The sequence below is a fragment of the Barbatula barbatula genome (assembly GCF_947034865.1).
Source record: "Barbatula barbatula genome assembly, chromosome: 12".
Taxonomy (NCBI): Eukaryota; Metazoa; Chordata; class Actinopteri; order Cypriniformes; family Nemacheilidae; genus Barbatula; species Barbatula barbatula.
In genome coordinates this window covers 23,424,112-23,441,504 of record NC_136775.1, presented here as the reverse complement: position 1 = coordinate 23,441,504, position 17,393 = coordinate 23,424,112, and the positions used below count along the sequence as shown (strand labels likewise).

Genomic DNA, 17,393 nt, shown 5'->3' with positions numbered 1-17,393 from the left:
CAGAGAGAGAGAGAGAGAGAGAGAGAGACAGAGAGAGACAGAGACAGAGACAGAGAGAGAGAGACAGAGAGAGTCAATACTTGTCAATACTTCGCACTTTTATGTCTGTATTGATGTGTACATATTGTTTCTTATATAGGATACTCTTATTTTATTTTATACAGAATGTTTATATTTAATCTTCCTGCTTGGCAATGTAAAACACTTTTATCATGCCAATAAAGCTTTTTTGAATCTTGAGAGACAGAGAGAGACAGAGAGAGAGAGAGAGAGAGAGAGAGAGAGAGAGAGAGAGAGAGAGAGAGAGACAGAGAGAGAGTGAGAGACAGAGAGAGAGACACAGAGAGAGAGAGACACAGAGAGAGAGAGAGAGAGAGACAGAGAGAGACAGAGAGAGAGAGAGACACAGAGAGAGAGACAGAGAGAGAGAGAGAGAGAGAGACACAGAGAGAGAGAGAGAGAGAGAGAGAGAGAGAGAGAGAGACACAGAGAGAGAGACAGAGACAGAGAGAGACAGAGAGAGAGACAGAGAGAGACAGAGACAGAGACAGAGAGAGAGAGACAGAGAGAGTCAATACTTGTCAATACTTCGCACTTTTATGTCTGTATTGATGTGTACATATTGTTTCTTATATAGGATACTCTTATTTTATTTTATACAGAATGTTTATATTTAATCTTCCTGCTTTGGCAATGTAAAACACTTTTTATCATGCCAATAAAGCTTTTTTGAATCTTGAGAGACAGAGAGAGAGAGAGAGTTGAGGTTTGCTCTCACTGGTATGTGTGGTAATGTGATGGTGACCTCATCTCCTTTTCCTACTTGTAATTCTCCTTCACAAGATGTATCGATAGATGCAGGTTTAAAATCATCTGTGAAGAAAAACAGGACATGCTGATCGATCCCAGTGAAGCTTCTTGGTACCTTAAACATCGTGTTATTAGACAAACATCATCATCATCATCATCACTCTCATAACCCAAACCCTAAACTAACCACCACACAACACTTTCAGCTGTTTCTAATATGAAATAATATCACAGGAAGTGCCATGTTTGAGTTATTATAACATGTCATCAATGACAACACACGCACGCGATGGCGATTGTTCGTTATTTAGTAAACAAGACACGTGTTTGTAAAGAACTTGCGCTGTGTGGAATGTGTCGTCGTGTGTACGGCAGACTCACATCTGACGGTGTGAAACGATGATTTGGGTTTCTTCTCGAAACTCTCCCCGAGCTTTAACACGTGCTCCTCTTTATCCAGAGTCGGGTTCAAGCTGCCGTTCATCACTGCACATCACAGCTTACACATTCACGTCACTTCTGGCCTTTAATCATCATCATCAATATCAACAACAACAGAAGAAAACTTGATCTACACGCCCCTGCAGAACAGGCACTTCCGGGTCTCAAATGAACGGAAACGAACAAAGATGCTGCGTCGATATTGTTAAAGTCCGCCCCCTCGCGGTGAGTTGTGGGGAAATCATCTAAAAATCGAATCATCCATTAAACAATTGACAATTGTAAAAAGGAAAAAATCACATATTAGAGACCGAGCTGATAGAAAGCTTTTTAATTTGAAAGTGTACAAAGCAACAAAATAAAGAAAAGAAATGAGGGCTTTTCAAAACGATCATAAAGGAAGTAAACAATAGTGCTGTCGGTAGTGTTGTAAACAATGTTTCTTAAGTAAACCAAACTTAATCTTTTTATACTTTTTTACATGTTCAACTGCGGCAACTTTCACAATAAATCTTATTTTATTGCAGCTTTACAAATAACACTTCCTTACAACCCTGACAAGACGGAAGATAAAGGGAATTATAGTGAGAAAAAACTCAATAGACTGTTATATTGTTTACATTCATGTAAAGAATTCTGAACAACAGTTATAATTTACAGTAGACCTTTACGCATTTTCTTTCTTTTTTAAACATTGGAGCACAAATTAATCATCATTACAAATATAATATGAAATGTAATAGATGAAATAAATAAAAACTAAACATATATCCCAACATATACAGCAAACTAAAAAACCGGAAAACGGATACTTTTATTTTGAAAGCCTGAGAATCGCTTGCGTCTTTCATTTCCGTGTTATTACCCATTTGGTGGGTAATAAACACTTCTATTACGTCATGTTGAAGCTGACTTTCATTATTTATGATCTATACGGTGATGGAAGAAATAATGAATGTTGAACGTTAAATATTTGAGTGCAAATAAATGAAGCACACGCCCCGTGAGCAGATGGCGTGATGCTGATCCGATTACCGTAAGTCCAGCTAAGAAGTCTAAACGTCCCTTTCACCGACACTTTAAATACACATGTAAGAGTTAAAGCACTAAAGCCTTCACTGACGCCCTAAAGCACACACACACACACACACACACACACACACACACACACACACGATACTACAGAGACGGAGTTTGATCCAAGCGCATGTGTGCGCGGGGAGTGTTTGACGTCACTACGGTAAGGAAACGCGAAGGCGTTCCTATTTAAACAGCAGATCTCACGGACACGCAGACGGAGTCATGACACCTGCGCAGCCGACGAGTGTTCTTTTATTCAGTGGAAAACGCAAATCAGGGAAGGACTATGTGACGGACTTACTGCAGAAAAGGTGAGACGTCGAGGTTATGTGAGCCATTGAACATGCACGTATGAGTAATATTGTAACTGTACATTACAGACTGTCTGCAGAGATGTGCTGCGTCCTGAGACTGTCTGCACCGCTCAAACAGCAGTATGCTCAGGTACCCTCTCACACATCTTCATCTATTAACATTGCAGTGGCACTGGCTTGGACAAACTGGGAAGTGGATACTTTAAAAGAACAGCTTCAAACACACATGAATACGAATTATTTGTAAGATGTTAAAACTGTGTTTGCTTAGATGTAGACCTACAGTCAATACGCTTTGAGCTGAATTTCATTTCCCTTCATCTGCTTCACTTTACAGTACACGCTATAGATTATGACGTTGTCATTTACCTGTCTGCGCTTCACTGGACATAATAGACCCTTTTTGTTAGTAAACATTGCGAGACATTTTTTGGGCTAGAGCAAATCTGATTTCATTTGAATATGCGAGATCACTCTCTGCCCTGGAGCGCAATTATTGTTCAAACCCCCATAGACGCTCACTCGGTGGACGTACCAACAGACAGGATGACCTCCAGTTAAGTGGCCTCACATGTACATCGGTCAGACAGAGAAACCAAACCAAGCGTGTGTAGTGACGAGAAAGTGAGAGTGTTGACCTCTATAGAGACTGCTTGAACACACACCTGACATGACACACGTCTCACTGTTCCCTCTTCCTTTATACTAATGCATTTATGGAAACTGAAGAAAAAGAGACGACAAACTCTTTTGTTTTTGTTTAAAAAACAACTTTTCCCCAGTTTCTAATGAGGTGGACAGAGACTTATACGCGTACCCAGACCAATCATTTATTTCATTTTAAGAGATAAGCATGTGAGCATTAAATGATCATATTAGAGTCTGTGCAGCACATCTCTGATGAAGGTGTGTTTGAACATTAGGATCATCATCTGGACTACGAGGAGCTCTTGGGTGCTGGTCAGTATAAGGAGAGCTACCGGGCCGACATGATCCATTGGGGTGAGATGAAGAGACAAGAGGACTCGGGCTTCTTCTGTAGACTCGCCGTTAAAAATGCAGTACAACCCATCTGGGTACGAGCACTGGAAACACCCTGCAGTCTTGATATATAATGGAGAGAGAAGATAATCACGGAAGCTGCAATCTGTAAATGTTTGCGTTCAAAATAAACAAAAAACTATTATTGACCAAGTACATCAAACCAACTGTGTCTTTACCTTAAGGCCGAGCCAACGATATTCTGGGGTGTTCTGCACCGTTGACTAAAGTAAGTCCCTGTTTGAGATGCGTGGATGGGCTATTATTTCATCCGCAACCGCATCACAAAACTCATCATCCGTCCGCCATCCATCCGCACCAACGTTTTTTTTTACCACTTTTCAAAACGAAATTTAACTTGCCCAACTTTAAATTTAACTTGCCCAACACTTCCAGTGAGCAGACCCGTAAGCATGGATGTGCTGTGTCTTACTCCTGTGTTTTGCTCAACACAAACGCTGTGTGTTGAGCAGTCTTTCAAAACCGCACCTGCCCACCATCCGCTGATTGGCCGATGCAAGGCGCTGCTGATGACAGCCGCGAGACTAGAAAGCTCTTACCTCAGAATATCAGCAGTGAACTCCGATCAGCGCACAGGGACAAAAATAAATAAATAGAATCAATTAAACGCACTTCGGCAAACCTGACCTTATCTAATAGGTTACTGTACAATATTTTCATTGTAGCATAATAGAAAACGCATTTTGGCACATCATTTCAACATGCTGCTGTTCAGCCTACTACTAATGAATGCCTATTTCACTTTATTTTTTAGCAAATAAATAAAAAGCTCAAATAAAAGAAGTTATTTACATTATAGGCTAATAAACTATAGCCTAGGCGCTGTCATGTCAGGTTGACGACTAGGATGAGCCTGTTCTGAAAACTGAAAGAAACACCGACTCTATTCGATGACATCTACCGCACAACAGTGCATATTCACATTTGTAATTGTCCAGAACAACCCCAATAACTTTTTGGATGTAGGTATAGTCAGATAATAATATTTAACAATGTATATATATATTTTTCATTTGATTGGTTCAACCGCCCGAATTTAATTAAAATGATGATTTTTCGTCACGTCATCCACCCGATCCGTGGTTTATCCGTGGAGTCCGCAGCTGTAACCTCCAACCGCGCATCTCTAGTCCCTGTCTTTCTGTTGAATCGGCGGCGGAGCCCTTGTGGGAGGGAACGAACAGGATGCTTTTCTCATTTGTATCCCAGCTGATACTAGCTCTTCCCGTTTCGGGTATCAACTAGTGCCACCTGCTGGAACGGAATATGTTATTCCTCACACGCAGGCGCAGAACAAACGTGCTACTTGGCCGTCGGGATTTGACCGTAAGCTTAGTGTGTCAGGGCCATTTTGGACCCAGACACAGCCAACGTTTTCCGACCTCCCAGTCTGCCGCATTTGGTTGCGTCGGCTTGGTGTGTACCTTACTTTACCCCTAAGGTGTCCAGTCCTGCACAGTTCAGCCCTAACCAAACACAGCTGCGGCAGCTAATCCAGGTTTACCAGGCAGACTAGAAACCTCCAGACTGGTTTGTAGAGCTTGAGGACACTGGCACTTAAGTGTATGGACACTGCTGTCTTATCCCAATGCGACTGTAAACGTCTGTGGGGTTTAAGATTGCTTTGAGTAGCCATTGGGCCGAGAAAAGAGGCAAACGTTACGAATTGCAGCTTTTAGATGAACTAAATGACATCCCATAGATATGAGTTTGAAATACAGGATCACTTTATATTGACGACACTGAATATCCTTCAGTCACAATAGTTAGATCTGCTAGGATAATCATTTATCATTGTCATCTGTGTGACTGATACCCATCTTTGTTCATGACGCAGATTATCAGCGACTGCAGGAGACTGTCAGATGTTCATTGGTTTCAAAAAGAGTTTCCTGATAAATGCATCTGTGTTCGGGTGGAGGCATCTGAGAAAACACGATCACAGAGAGGCTGGAGTTTCACTTCAGGTATACATTACATATTACTTTCTTTGATTGCAGCATTGTTGTAGATCGTGGATGGGAATCTATGGCTCGCAAAGAAAATCATGTGGTTCACCAGGTGTCTTACCGTGCACCGTAATTTGATGGTTATAAAACATCATCATAATATACATCAGTAATATGATTGAGGTTTTCCCAGCCAGTGCATATGCTCAAGCGTCACAACACTAATCAATGGCAAACTACGTTTCTATGGTAACCTCTCACGCTTAGATTCAAGCTACCCAGATCGTGAGGAGCTCAGATGAGCTTTTATTGAACGCCATGGTACTCTATTGTGTATGATTCAGAACTCATTGCCTCGCTAAATAATCTATTAATGTATGTACAACGTAAAAGTTTTTGCTGTAATGCAGTAATATAACACATTCATAATTTCATTTGTTTCATATTATACCTGTTACAATCTCAGTATCGAGCATTACAACAATGTATTTCCCACCTTGAAATAATTTTCCTGTCCTCTCTAGAAAAAAAATCTGTCCAAATAAATGGAAAAAACGCCCCAAAAATACATAAAAAAAAGAATTGTTGTGATGTTTTTTTCAGCAAAGTAGTTATAATTGTGGTTATTTTAAATCAAATGAACACAAAAGTAACGCAAAAGTAGTGTAACAAAGACAGTAATATTGTAATATAAAAAATTAACGAATTTAACTTGCCCAACACTGCCAGTGAGCAGATGGAAGCAAACTGCGACCCGTAAGCATGGATGTGCTGTGTCTTACTCCTGTGTTTTGCTCAACACAAACGCTGTGTGTTGAGCAGTCTTTCTCACATATGAACCATGTGAAGTTCATATATACAGCTGTCAAGATTGACAGAGGTGTTTCAATGCTGGTATGTTCAAACCAAACTACAAATCTATTAGCAAGATGCTAATTATGTCTCTTTCATGAGCTGCTGCAGACCAATCGGTGTATGACATCAAAGTGCCACGAGAGCAGAGCTCTAAGTGCTTTCTAATCGTTCTGGCGGTACTCTGATTTCAAATGCCGGCAATCACTCTGCAGCAGTTAAAGATGTTGAACACACCTAATGGAAAGCCAAAAGACACATTTATTGAAGTCATTAAAACATATTATTTATAATGTAAAATAGCTTTTGCAATGGCTCCTTTGCTAAAATGAATGAACCAAAAATGGAAAAACGTCTCTGTGGTCAACAAAGGTTCCTGCATATCTGATTGTGCCAATGGCCTTCTGATGGGTCTGACTCGTGTTAATGTGCTTTTGCAGGTATCGATGACGCTGAGTCTGAGTGTGGTTTGGATGAGGGAGTGAAATTTGACTGGATCATCAGGAATGATGAAGATTACGATGTTCTGGAGAAACAGCTGCAGGGATTACTGTCGCTGGTTACACACAGGATGAAACTGAATCGATAAAGATGCTTAACATCGCTTTTCTGTATTATTTAGCTGTTTTCCTATATAAAGACTTTCAAAACCAGCAAAACTAATGGCTCATATCGAAATGGCCAGTGAAATTCTAAATAACATTTCCTTTTTTATTAAATATTGCAGCGTTTATTGTAAATAGCTTTTTAAAATTCATAAAATTCAGATAAAATCTGAAAATGCACATCATTATATGTGAATCCATGCATAAGTTTAAAGCGGGTAGAAATGTGACAGTTGGGTAAAACTGTTCCTCCTTCAAATATGATCTTGTCATGTGAAACATATAAAGTGTGAGTGGCCTTGAAATTTTAGCAGGTCTTGAATATGAATAAAAGCACAGTGTTGCTTGTGTGCATGCATCAATCTAATTATTTCTGGCTGTATATGTGAATCCATGCATAAGTTTAAAGCGGGTAGAAATGTGACAGTTTCATGAAACAGATCCTGCCCAAATTACACCAACCCTATTTCAATCTCAGGTCACTTCAACTTTAAATCTAATCTGCCTTCGGGTACAAATGGAGAGTTGTGAGTTTTACCTATACAGACATTACAAACATTATAGTACAAAAACTTAATTTTAAATAAAGGAGTGAATATGTTTGTTTAAAAAAGTTCAATAATTTCCTTAAATCTGTCCTTATTTAACAGCTGCTGCCATAAAGCTGTTTTATACCGCTTCGTTCTAGAACGCAGGACTACAAATCTATGTCTATATGGCAGCAGTTGAAAGTCATTGTTCAAAGGATAAGAGTCATCGTTTAAAATAGAGTCATCAGTTCTATACATGATAGAAGACTAGACTGTGAATTTCCAATCAATTTACTTTAATCTTTAACAATTTGACTCTGTGAGTTTCTATTCTAACAGACAGGTTTCCCAACCAGGATACCAGGAAAAATGTTAAAGGTAAAAAGCTTGTAAAAATAAAGTCATAATGGTTCTGTCAATGTGGAAATGGGCCACTTTTCTTAAACAAAACAGACACTGGTGCCCCTTTTTACACAGTGCTTCACAGTTTGCTTGGAAGTTAAATTTAGGATCAATGTTAATTCCAAGATATTTCGTAGGCTGGCACAGATTTGATCTTAAATAGATGTAACTTCATGTGGGTGAGCTTGTTCCTGAAGTCAATAATCATGTCTTTTGTCTTAGATGAGTTAATGGCGATAAGACACCACTTTTCGAAGTCATCAATAATCATGCCATGACTGGTCTCGTAGCCATTAAACTCACAGACAATGACAGTGTTATCTGCATACTTTACACTAGTCCTATTTTTTCACTTAGAATAAACACAAGAGGTGAGAGCACACATCCTTGTGGGGAGCCGGGCTAATAACACACTTGTTCAATCAGGATTCCTTTTACCCTCAGTCTTTGTGTCCTGTTAGTAAAAAAATCTAAACATCCAGCCCACCATATGATTACTCAAATGTAAAATGTTTTAAAGGATTGTATCAAAAGCATACGAAAAATGGAGTCAAGTCAACTTTATCTATAAAGCGCTTTTTACAATTTTCATTGTTACAAAACAGCTGTACAAGAAACATATTGACTATAAGCAAAACATATAAAGTTATACAAGTACGAAAAAGAAAAGGTGAAAACACAGAAGACTGACACAGACACACAAACAGACAAGACACGCAGACACACTCACAGGGGCCATCACTGAGAACCACACACCCAAGATAAGGAGAGAGAAACACAGGTCAAAAAATTAAACACACTATAAATTCCTATATGCAGTATTAACTTAGTAAAACTTTTACATTCTAGCAGCCCCCCCGGCCAGGCAAAAAGTGCAAAACAGTTTGCAAACGGTTGCAAGGAACCCAAAACTAAAACATGAAAAATAAAACCTCAGAGGGAAACCAGGCCTGACCAGGGGATTCCAGTTCCCCTCGGGGAAAAGCTGCAGCGCTTTCAAGATTTATGATTATCATTAATAATCTAATAGCGGCTGAAATTTTGTAGTGAAGACGTGTCAAGTCACTGCGTCCTTTTTTTATCCAGCTCTATCATCTCACCTCTTGTCAGGTCTGGACATGAACTGCATCCTGCCCGCTCCGGTAACCTTGGAACAATGAGACAAGACTGGCTGAGAGTAGAGTACTGTTCTGCACTCTTTGATGCAACAAATGCATCAGTTGTTATTGGAAGTGTCCCTGGTTCCGGTTGATCTAACTAGTGCAGCCTAAACCTTCAGAATATATATATATATTATGATAGTAGTTCACAAATAAATCGTACATGTGTGACATGGAAAAGTAAAAAACAAACCAACTGAGCCACAGGAAAGCAAAAGGTTACTCGCTTCGCAAGATGGCGCCTGTGTTCGGCTTTGCCTCTGCTCGGTCTCTGTCCTCACGTGTATTTGAGGTTTTTCTAGTGTTGTTCTTTGTTTTATCAGCACTGATAACAAATAGCTGTGTCTCAGCTGTTTTAAAATATGATCGTCACACGCTTTTCCGCATTAAGGAGACTATGAAGGACCTCTCAGTTACCTGGGCTGGGTCCTCGAAGTTTTTCCCTCCTAACATTGAATATTCTACGTCATCGCCGGTGTACTTGCTAGTCAACAAGCATCACGGTAGGAGGAGGAAGCGGGGATCCAGGGCTGGTGTCCAGGCCAGGGGGAGAAAACAACGTGGAGGGCCACCATATCCAATTGGTACCGAAGCTTTCTGGGTCGAGAGGTGCTTGCGGTCAATTCCTGTCTGCAAGGTGTCGTGTGCGCCTCTGTTGCTTTGGAGTAAGGTTAGTCAATCGGACCTGAGCTTCCTGACTCGGCGGCCCCGAAATCCATTTCCGCGTGAGCGGATTCTGAGTGCTGTGACATACCAGCGAGCAAATGCCGACCCATCGGAACGTGCCCAGCTGGCGCGATTTGCTCTGTTTAATGCGCGCTCCATTGCCAACAAGGCGTTTATACTCAATGATTTATTTATAAAGGAACAAATTGACTTTATGTTCCTAACTGAGACTTGGCAGCAAGATATGGAATACACTCATCTCAATGAACTGTGTCCGCCGGACTGTTCTGTGTATGGGACACCGCGTGTGTCGCGGCGAGGAGGCGGGCTCGCACTCGTGTACCGGGACCGTTTCTGTTGCAGGTTGATAAATTCAGACTCTTTCGACTCCTTTGAGCTACAGATGACTAAGGTTGGAAATACTGATTCATTTTACTGTGTCTTAATTTACCGACCTCCTGGTTCTGCTCGCTTGTTTTTAGATGATTTTGCAGAGTTTTTATCATCAATTATCAAACTTGAAAAAGTATTGATACTTGGGGATTTTAACTTGCATGTTGATGACTCTTCATGTTCTGTGGCATCTGAGTTCTTAACACTCACTGAATCATTTCATTTTAAACAATGTGTTTCTGGGCCTACACATGTAAAAGGTCATACTCTGGACCTTGTTTTTTCATTAGGTCTGTGCATCATCCAATTGAGTGTTTTGGACATTAATGTGACAGATCACTGTTGCATATTTTTCAATCTGTCTTCTAATGTTGACTGTCTTCCTTGTAGACCGATGCTGCAATGACGCATTATTACTCAAGCCACAGCTGAAAAATTTTCTGAGTCATTTGACCCTAGTTCTTTTATTGATTGTAGTGATGCTGAACGATTTTTTCAGTCATTTAATAATCATTGTCTGTCGGTTTTAAATTTAGTTGCTCCCTTGAAAAGTAAAAGCACATTCCCAAATAATATTTGCCCTTGGATGAATGATGAAATAATGTCTTTCAGGAGAACGTGCCGTAAAGTTGAACGTTTATGGAAATCCACAAGTCTGGAAGTACACAGATTGCATCTGAAGGAGCTTATCACATTGCTAAATGTTAAGATAAAACAGGCAAGGTCAGATTATTTTACAAATCTTGTAACTCAGAACAAGAATAATTCTAAGGTCCTGTTTGATACAATATCTAAGATAGTATCTCCCCTTGCTTCCCAAGTGCCTGTACACTGAGTGATTGCAAGAGTGATTGCAATAGGTTTTTACATGCTTTTGTAAATAAGGTGCAAGATATTAGAATGACTATAAATCCATCTCTTGATGTCATATCATGTGGGTCAACTGCCTCATACTCTTGGGATACTTTTTCACCTATCACTCTAGATGATATTATGAGCCTATTAAGTAAAGTAAAACCATCTGCAAGCCCGCTCGATGTATTGCCGACTTCGTTGCTCTTAAATGTGTTTGATTTACTTGGACCATTTGTTGTTAAAAAGATAAACCTTTCCCTTTTCAGCGGATCAGTCCCCAGTCATTTTAAACAAGCAGTTGTCAGCCCTTTACTAAAGAAACCAAATTTGGATTCTTCTGTACCAACTAATTACAGGCCGATATCTAAAATGCCTTTTTTATCTAAAATTCTTGAGAGAGTGGTCGCTGGCCAGCTGACTACATTTCTTGATGGAAAAAAATATATACTTGATAAATTTCAGTCAGGTTTCCGGAAAAGTCATTCAACGGAGACGGCGCTTCTTAAAGTATCAAATGACATTCTGATGGCTGCTGACTCAGGACAGTACACGGTGTTGATTTTACTTGACTTATCGTCTGCGTTCGATACATTGGACCATACGGTCCTGTTAAATCGGTTACGCAATGAAATGGGGTTTTCTGGTGATGTTCTTAGATGGTTTACCTCTTACCTGACTGACAGATCATTTTGTGTGTCTATCAACAACATTCTGTCAGATATGACCCCTCTGTTATATGGAGTTCCTCAGGGTTCGGTTTTAGGTCCTCTTTTGTTTTTGTTATATATTAGCCCTCTTGGTGAAATAATTAGAAATTTTAATACTGTGTCTTATCACTTTTATGCTGATGACATTCAGTTGTACTGCACATTCAATGAATCAGAGTTCGGAAAATTAACAGATTTGTTGGAATGTCTGTCTTGCATTAAGACTTGGTTATATAACAATTATCTACAACTAAATACAAAAAAGACAGAAACTCTGATCATTGCTCCAGAACAAAAAATTCCCCAAATCAAACAACACCTACACTCCTTGGACTCCTCCGTCCAGACGAGCCTAAGAAACCTTGGTGTTCTGTTTGACCAATCAATGTCTCTAGATGGTCATTCTAGACAGCTGGTCAGAAGCTGTTTCTATCATTTGCAAAATATCTCTAAATTGAGAACAATACTGCCAAAAACTAATATGGAGATGATCATTCATGCTTTTATTTCTTCACGGTTGGATTATTGTAATTCTCTTTTTATTTGTTTTAACAAATGTTCTCTCAAACGTCTCCAACTGGTCCAAAATGCTGCAGGAACAAACAGAAGGGCACACATTACTCCAATTTTATTTAGTCTCCACTGGCTTCCGGTAAAATACAGAATTGATTATAAAATTTTAATTTTAACTTTTAAAGCAATACATGGACAGACACCTCAATATATCGCAGACATGTTGACCCCCCACTCTTCTTCTCGCATTCTTCGCTCCTCAGGTCAAAATCTCCTGATGGTACCTAAAACCCGCCTTAAAACTCGGGGAGACCGCTCCTTCCAGGCAGTTGCTCCAAAATTGTGGAACGCACTGCCCTTGTCGTTGCGTGTGGCCGATTCTATTGATTCTTTTAAAAAACAGCTGAAGACACTACTGTTTAGACATGCTTTTAGTTGATTGAGCTTTTATGTTTGTTTTTATGTTTGTGTGATGCTTATTATATTGTTTTGCTTGCTACATGTAAAGCACTCTGTGATTCTTTCTGTGATGGGTGCTATATAAATAAAGCTTACTTACTTACTTACTTACAAAGCTTTGGTTTTGGTGTCTAGCGATGGGAAAAACTTTGTGCAAATGATAAGCGACTTTCAGGAGCGACTACCAAAAGGAGTTTTTGTTTACGTCATATACGTGTCTAATTATGTTTATATAAATACACACAACATAATAATATCATTGAAATATGCACGTGTATATTAACTTGTAGACAACTTATATGATGTACAAAATTGAAATATATCAAGATAATTCATGTGTGTAATTATTTTGCACAGTACATACACACATATAATGTAAACAAAAACTTTTATTTTGCATACGATTACAAAACGGAATGCTCATGACGCCTACTGCTTAAGAACTAACGTAATTAATGTAATTAATTAAATATCAATCAGGTTTGACATCTTTTGCTATTTCACAGGTTTAACTACTAGTGATGGAAATTCTGATTCATTCGAGTTATTCGTTCCATTTCAGTTCATTCACCAAAATGATTCGTTCAGACTCGTTCACTGATTCATTCAGTGACCATTTCGTCATTTATTGCACACATATGCCAGTAGGTGCTTCAGTCGGTCTTTCACAGCAGGACATTGATCCCACTCGGGTGCAGATTAAAAAGTGCCAGACGTGACTGATTTATCATATTGAATCAAAGTAACTCGTAAATAACAACAACAAACTATTTGTTTAAGTGTCATGAATGTGTCATAATCTTGAATTATTGTAAATATGATTATATGAGTACATGGTTATAACACGCAATTCTATACTTTCATTAGGAAAATAAAATTTTTCTACAAACCACAGTTAAATCATCATGTTTGTAAAATAGTACATTTAGGTTTTTAAAATGCAACTATCGTTTAAGCAAGATATTTGTAGTACAACCATTTGTATTGGCATGGTAAGAAGACAAAGTTACTACCGTACTGGATTAAAACCATGGTTCATATTCCTAAGGGTCTTTACATTGTGTTTACATTTCTGTACTTGTTGAACGAAAGACCTCCTCTCTCATTTCGTTCACGAGTAAGCAGCAGCTCAGAAGCCTGATCGTTCAGACTCAAAACACTTGTTCGTTCAGTGAATTCGTTCAGTACATTCAACCACACTCGAACGCCATTGGCTTGTGCTTTAGACACTCTTTTAAGGCAAGATGCTCTCTGTGCTCAAGGGAGACATGTCAGTGAACGAGAAATATGAGTCACACATTTCATGAACGAGACCGATTCGTTTATCACAAGAACGGACGGTATCATCAGTAGAAACACAAGACAAACGAATATTTGAGCAAAGGTAAAACGTGAAGTGAATCCAGTCCAAGCCACAATCACAGATCACACCAGAAAGCCACCTGACAGCAGATGATAGCGAAACACAGCATAGCTATCAGGTGGACGGCACATGACAAGCAGGACTGAGGAGCCACAGACGCATTTACTGCAGGAGCCCTGCGGGTTTATCGAGGGCAAGTACCTTCTCCTCACAGGCCTGCAGGGTCTTCAGCGATTGATCGAAACCCCTCAGCTGCTCCTCCAAACGCCGTCTCGAGCTGTTCTGGACGGCCAGTCACAAGACACACAAGCGCATGCAGAGGGGCATACAGAGGAGGGTCCAGACCGCAGACATGAGAAGGAAGCCAGGTTATTGAGTTTCTATTGTTCTGCTCACCAGCAGGTCTTGCTTTAGATGTGTGCTTGACATGTACATGCCCTCAAGAAGCAATAAGGGCAGTACTATGGCATCAGATTTAGAACACCAGGACTTTATGACCTCAACTTTGAAACTCTTTTATTAAGAATTCACTGTCCTAAAAATTCAGGTTTTCATAATTCAAGTTGACGCGTTCAGGTCATGGGTCTCAATATTCAGGACATCAAATACGACTTGAGAATTTCCAAGGGCTTTAACCAAGTGCTCTTACAAAAAGATTTTCAAATTATTAAAGACAATCAAACTTGAGGTAATACATTTGATGGCTTTTTCAAATTCAAGTCCTGATGCTATAAATATGGCGCCATACAGTACAAAGTTAAATGCATTTAAAAAGTAGCCATATAGCAGCGGTTCTCAACCAATAAATAGCGCAAAGGTCTGTTTAGAAGAGGAAGATAGACGGTCTTCTGGTTCAGCATCCGCCATGTTTGTCAATCTTCAACAAGAATATGTGAGGCAGATTGAAATGTGTAAAGGAAGATAGTATTGTTAGTATTGCCGTGGCCAATTGTTGGGCATATGCGGAGCAGTTGAGAACCACTGATCTGAAAAGCATTTCAATGACATTCCAGTAATGCAGGCACTCGTCATAGAGCTAATGGAGACGTGAAAACAGGCTTTAGAGAGCAAAGAACACGGTGACAGTTCATCGTGAACTGCGATGACAAGTGCCTCAATGAACATCGCAATTCTCTTCAGTCCTTAAATACCACAACCATCCCACCATTTGCATGTTTGTGTGCACTCATTGCATATTTCTAGAGTTCAGAACACCAGACGTGAGCATGAGAATTCAGCTGTACTCTTGCAGTATGTTCGTGCGCAAGTAATGAGGAAAACGACTCACGCTTCAGCCAGCGCTGCTCTCTCCTCTGCACGCTCCAGATCGCCCTCCATCACCACCAGCTTACGAGCCACCTGACAGACAAAACACAGCACAAAGCGCATACTCAACGTTAGGTCAGATTCAGGTACAGATAACTTCACATGGCATTAAGTATTTTAACAAACATACAATGGCATCTGTCAGGAAAAGAGGCACTATGTAGATACCAAAATAGACATGGACTGATGCAGCGACTAACCTCATCGTACTTGCGGAAGATGGAGGTACAGGACGTCCTGCTGAATGAGGCCAGACGCATCGCTGTGGAGGCCTCATTCAGCAGGACGTCCTGTACCTCCATCTTCTCCTCATCCTTAAGTGCTCGGTTCTCGATCACCTTCATTGCTCTACACATCACAACATGCTTTCAGCATCTGGAGTGACCGCCACCCTTTATCACTTCACAAAGATAAATGGCTCAACTAATCAAATGTGAAATTCTAAATGCATTTTTGTAAAAGCAGCATACAGTAAGTGCATAAATGTAAATGTTACACTATTTGTTCCTTAAAACAGATACTACTAAACAACTTGAACTGTCACGCTAAAATTATATCAACAGCAAGAATTCCACATCACAAACAGATACTTTTCTTTGCACATGCTCTTTTAGGAGACACTTTTCCTCTGTCATCCTAAACATTATGGGCTTGTTTGACCTCTCGCTCTCATCAGCAACTTTCTCTGCATCTTCCAGCTTCTGCAGCGCTGTCCTCAACCCCGTTCATCTCATCTTCCATCAGCCGCCTCCGCCTGGAACACAAGTACTTTCATTACACATCTTAGCATATTAACTACCGTAAGTAATAAACACACATCTTTTTTAACTCATTTGTCTTTGTAACATATACAACATACAAGTATAATGCAACATTTACTGTCCAGAACTTGTATGTCTGCGTTGTATTCAAGTTTTATCTCCCCAAATGCATTTTTTACTTTGAATGTTTATTGTGTCAGATGACTGCTATGCCAAATATATCAAATCCTGAAGTGTTTGGATATCCTGTAAAAATGTCCAGCGTTTACACGCATGATTCTGCTGGATTTGTCTGTGTCTGTGCTGTATGAGGACATGAACACATGACCTTTATCTCCAGAGATGCTCGGAGAGTTTATTTCTTATGTGAAGTGAAGCTATCAAACACACATTAAAAGAATAAGCTTCTTCCGACGACCTACCAAGATAGAAGTCAGGTTAACTACAGTAGTTTAAAGTGGAAATACAATATATTACTGTTTAATAGTAAAACATTTAAATAATGAACTTTGAAAAATGAAAGCTCATTTATATAAACTAAACGCATCACGCATAAGCTGAAGTTTGAAATTATTATTAAAATTCTTCAATAGAAAATAGGTATTTTTTTATATATTTGTATTATAATGCTGTAGTGAGGGAAGTATCACTGTACAGTTATCACTCAAGCACTGGCCTCGTCCTCACTACAATTGCATGGACGTGTATAAAATGGGTTTAGTTTGCACAGATATTAATAATAATAAATAACATTTTAAAAATAAATTAAATTGAATTCAAATGTGATTTTTTCCAAAAAGGAATCAAATTGTTGATTTTAAGAGACCTGTCTTATTTTCTCTATGGCTCTTTAGGAAATAAAAATAATCGATGGCATAATTGCTAGAACACTCGATGACTATAATAATGGATAGCTACACACCTAGTTGTTTTCAAAAATCATGTTTTTCCGATACTCTGAATTCAGACATCGGATTGGGAACGGAGGAAAAGATAGATGGTTCAGAGGTCATGGAAACCCTGATGTGTACCTGTTCTCTCTGTCTCTGCAGGGCTTCAGCTCTCTCCTCTGCTTCATCCACCTGCTGTTGAAGGACTTTTATTTTGCGTTTCACCGCTTCAACGGTGTTCGGTGTGCCCGACAT

The 17,393-nt window shown here is 39.5% G+C and overlaps 3 protein-coding genes across 3 annotated transcripts in view; 1 reads left to right on the top strand and 2 right to left on the bottom strand.

The window, feature by feature from the left end:
* The window catches only part of eaf1 (ELL associated factor 1), a 4,514-nt gene extending 2,062 nt beyond the window's left edge, over positions 1-2,452 (bottom strand). The window contains exons 1-2 of the mRNA XM_079469154.1: positions 1,192-2,452; positions 779-873 (exon numbers count right to left, since the gene is read on the bottom strand). Coding sequence (XP_079325280.1) covers positions 779-873; positions 1,192-1,294 — 198 coding nt within the window. The 5' untranslated portion in view covers positions 1,295-2,452. The remainder of the gene's footprint in view (positions 1-778; positions 874-1,191) is intronic.
* On the top strand, positions 2,127-7,469 carry pmvk (phosphomevalonate kinase). Its single transcript, XM_079469155.1, has 5 exons — positions 2,127-2,642; positions 2,712-2,775; positions 3,569-3,721; positions 5,545-5,674; positions 6,949-7,469. The coding sequence occupies exons 1-5, from the start codon at positions 2,554-2,556 to the stop codon at positions 7,095-7,097; spliced, it is 585 nt and encodes a 194-aa protein (XP_079325281.1). The 5' UTR covers positions 2,127-2,553; the 3' UTR covers positions 7,098-7,469.
* Positions 7,470-14,323: 6,854 nt separating this feature from the next.
* Positions 14,324-17,393, bottom strand: LOC306901905 (tropomyosin-1-like; the record flags this gene model as incomplete). Its single annotated transcript, XM_079470094.1, has 6 exons — positions 14,324-14,438; positions 15,450-15,520; positions 15,688-15,835; positions 16,148-16,196; positions 16,518-16,551; positions 17,280-17,393. The coding sequence occupies 6 exons, from the start codon at positions 17,391-17,393 to the stop codon at positions 14,324-14,326; spliced, it is 531 nt and encodes a 176-aa protein (XP_079326220.1).

What these genes read in the sequence shown, in the direction of transcription:
- pmvk (XM_079469155.1), top strand. Translation starts at nt 2,554, where the DNA reads ATGACACCTGCGCAGCCGACGAGTGTTCTTTTATTCAGTGGAAAACGC. An exon ending in ACGGACTTACTGCAGAAAAG is followed by an intron (nt 2,643 to 2,711) that starts GTGAGACGTCGA and finishes TGTACATTACAG; the next exon opens with ACTGTCTGCAGAGATGTGCT. An exon ending in TCAAACAGCAGTATGCTCAG is followed by an intron (nt 2,776 to 3,568) that starts GTACCCTCTCAC and finishes TTTGAACATTAG; the next exon opens with GATCATCATCTGGACTACGA.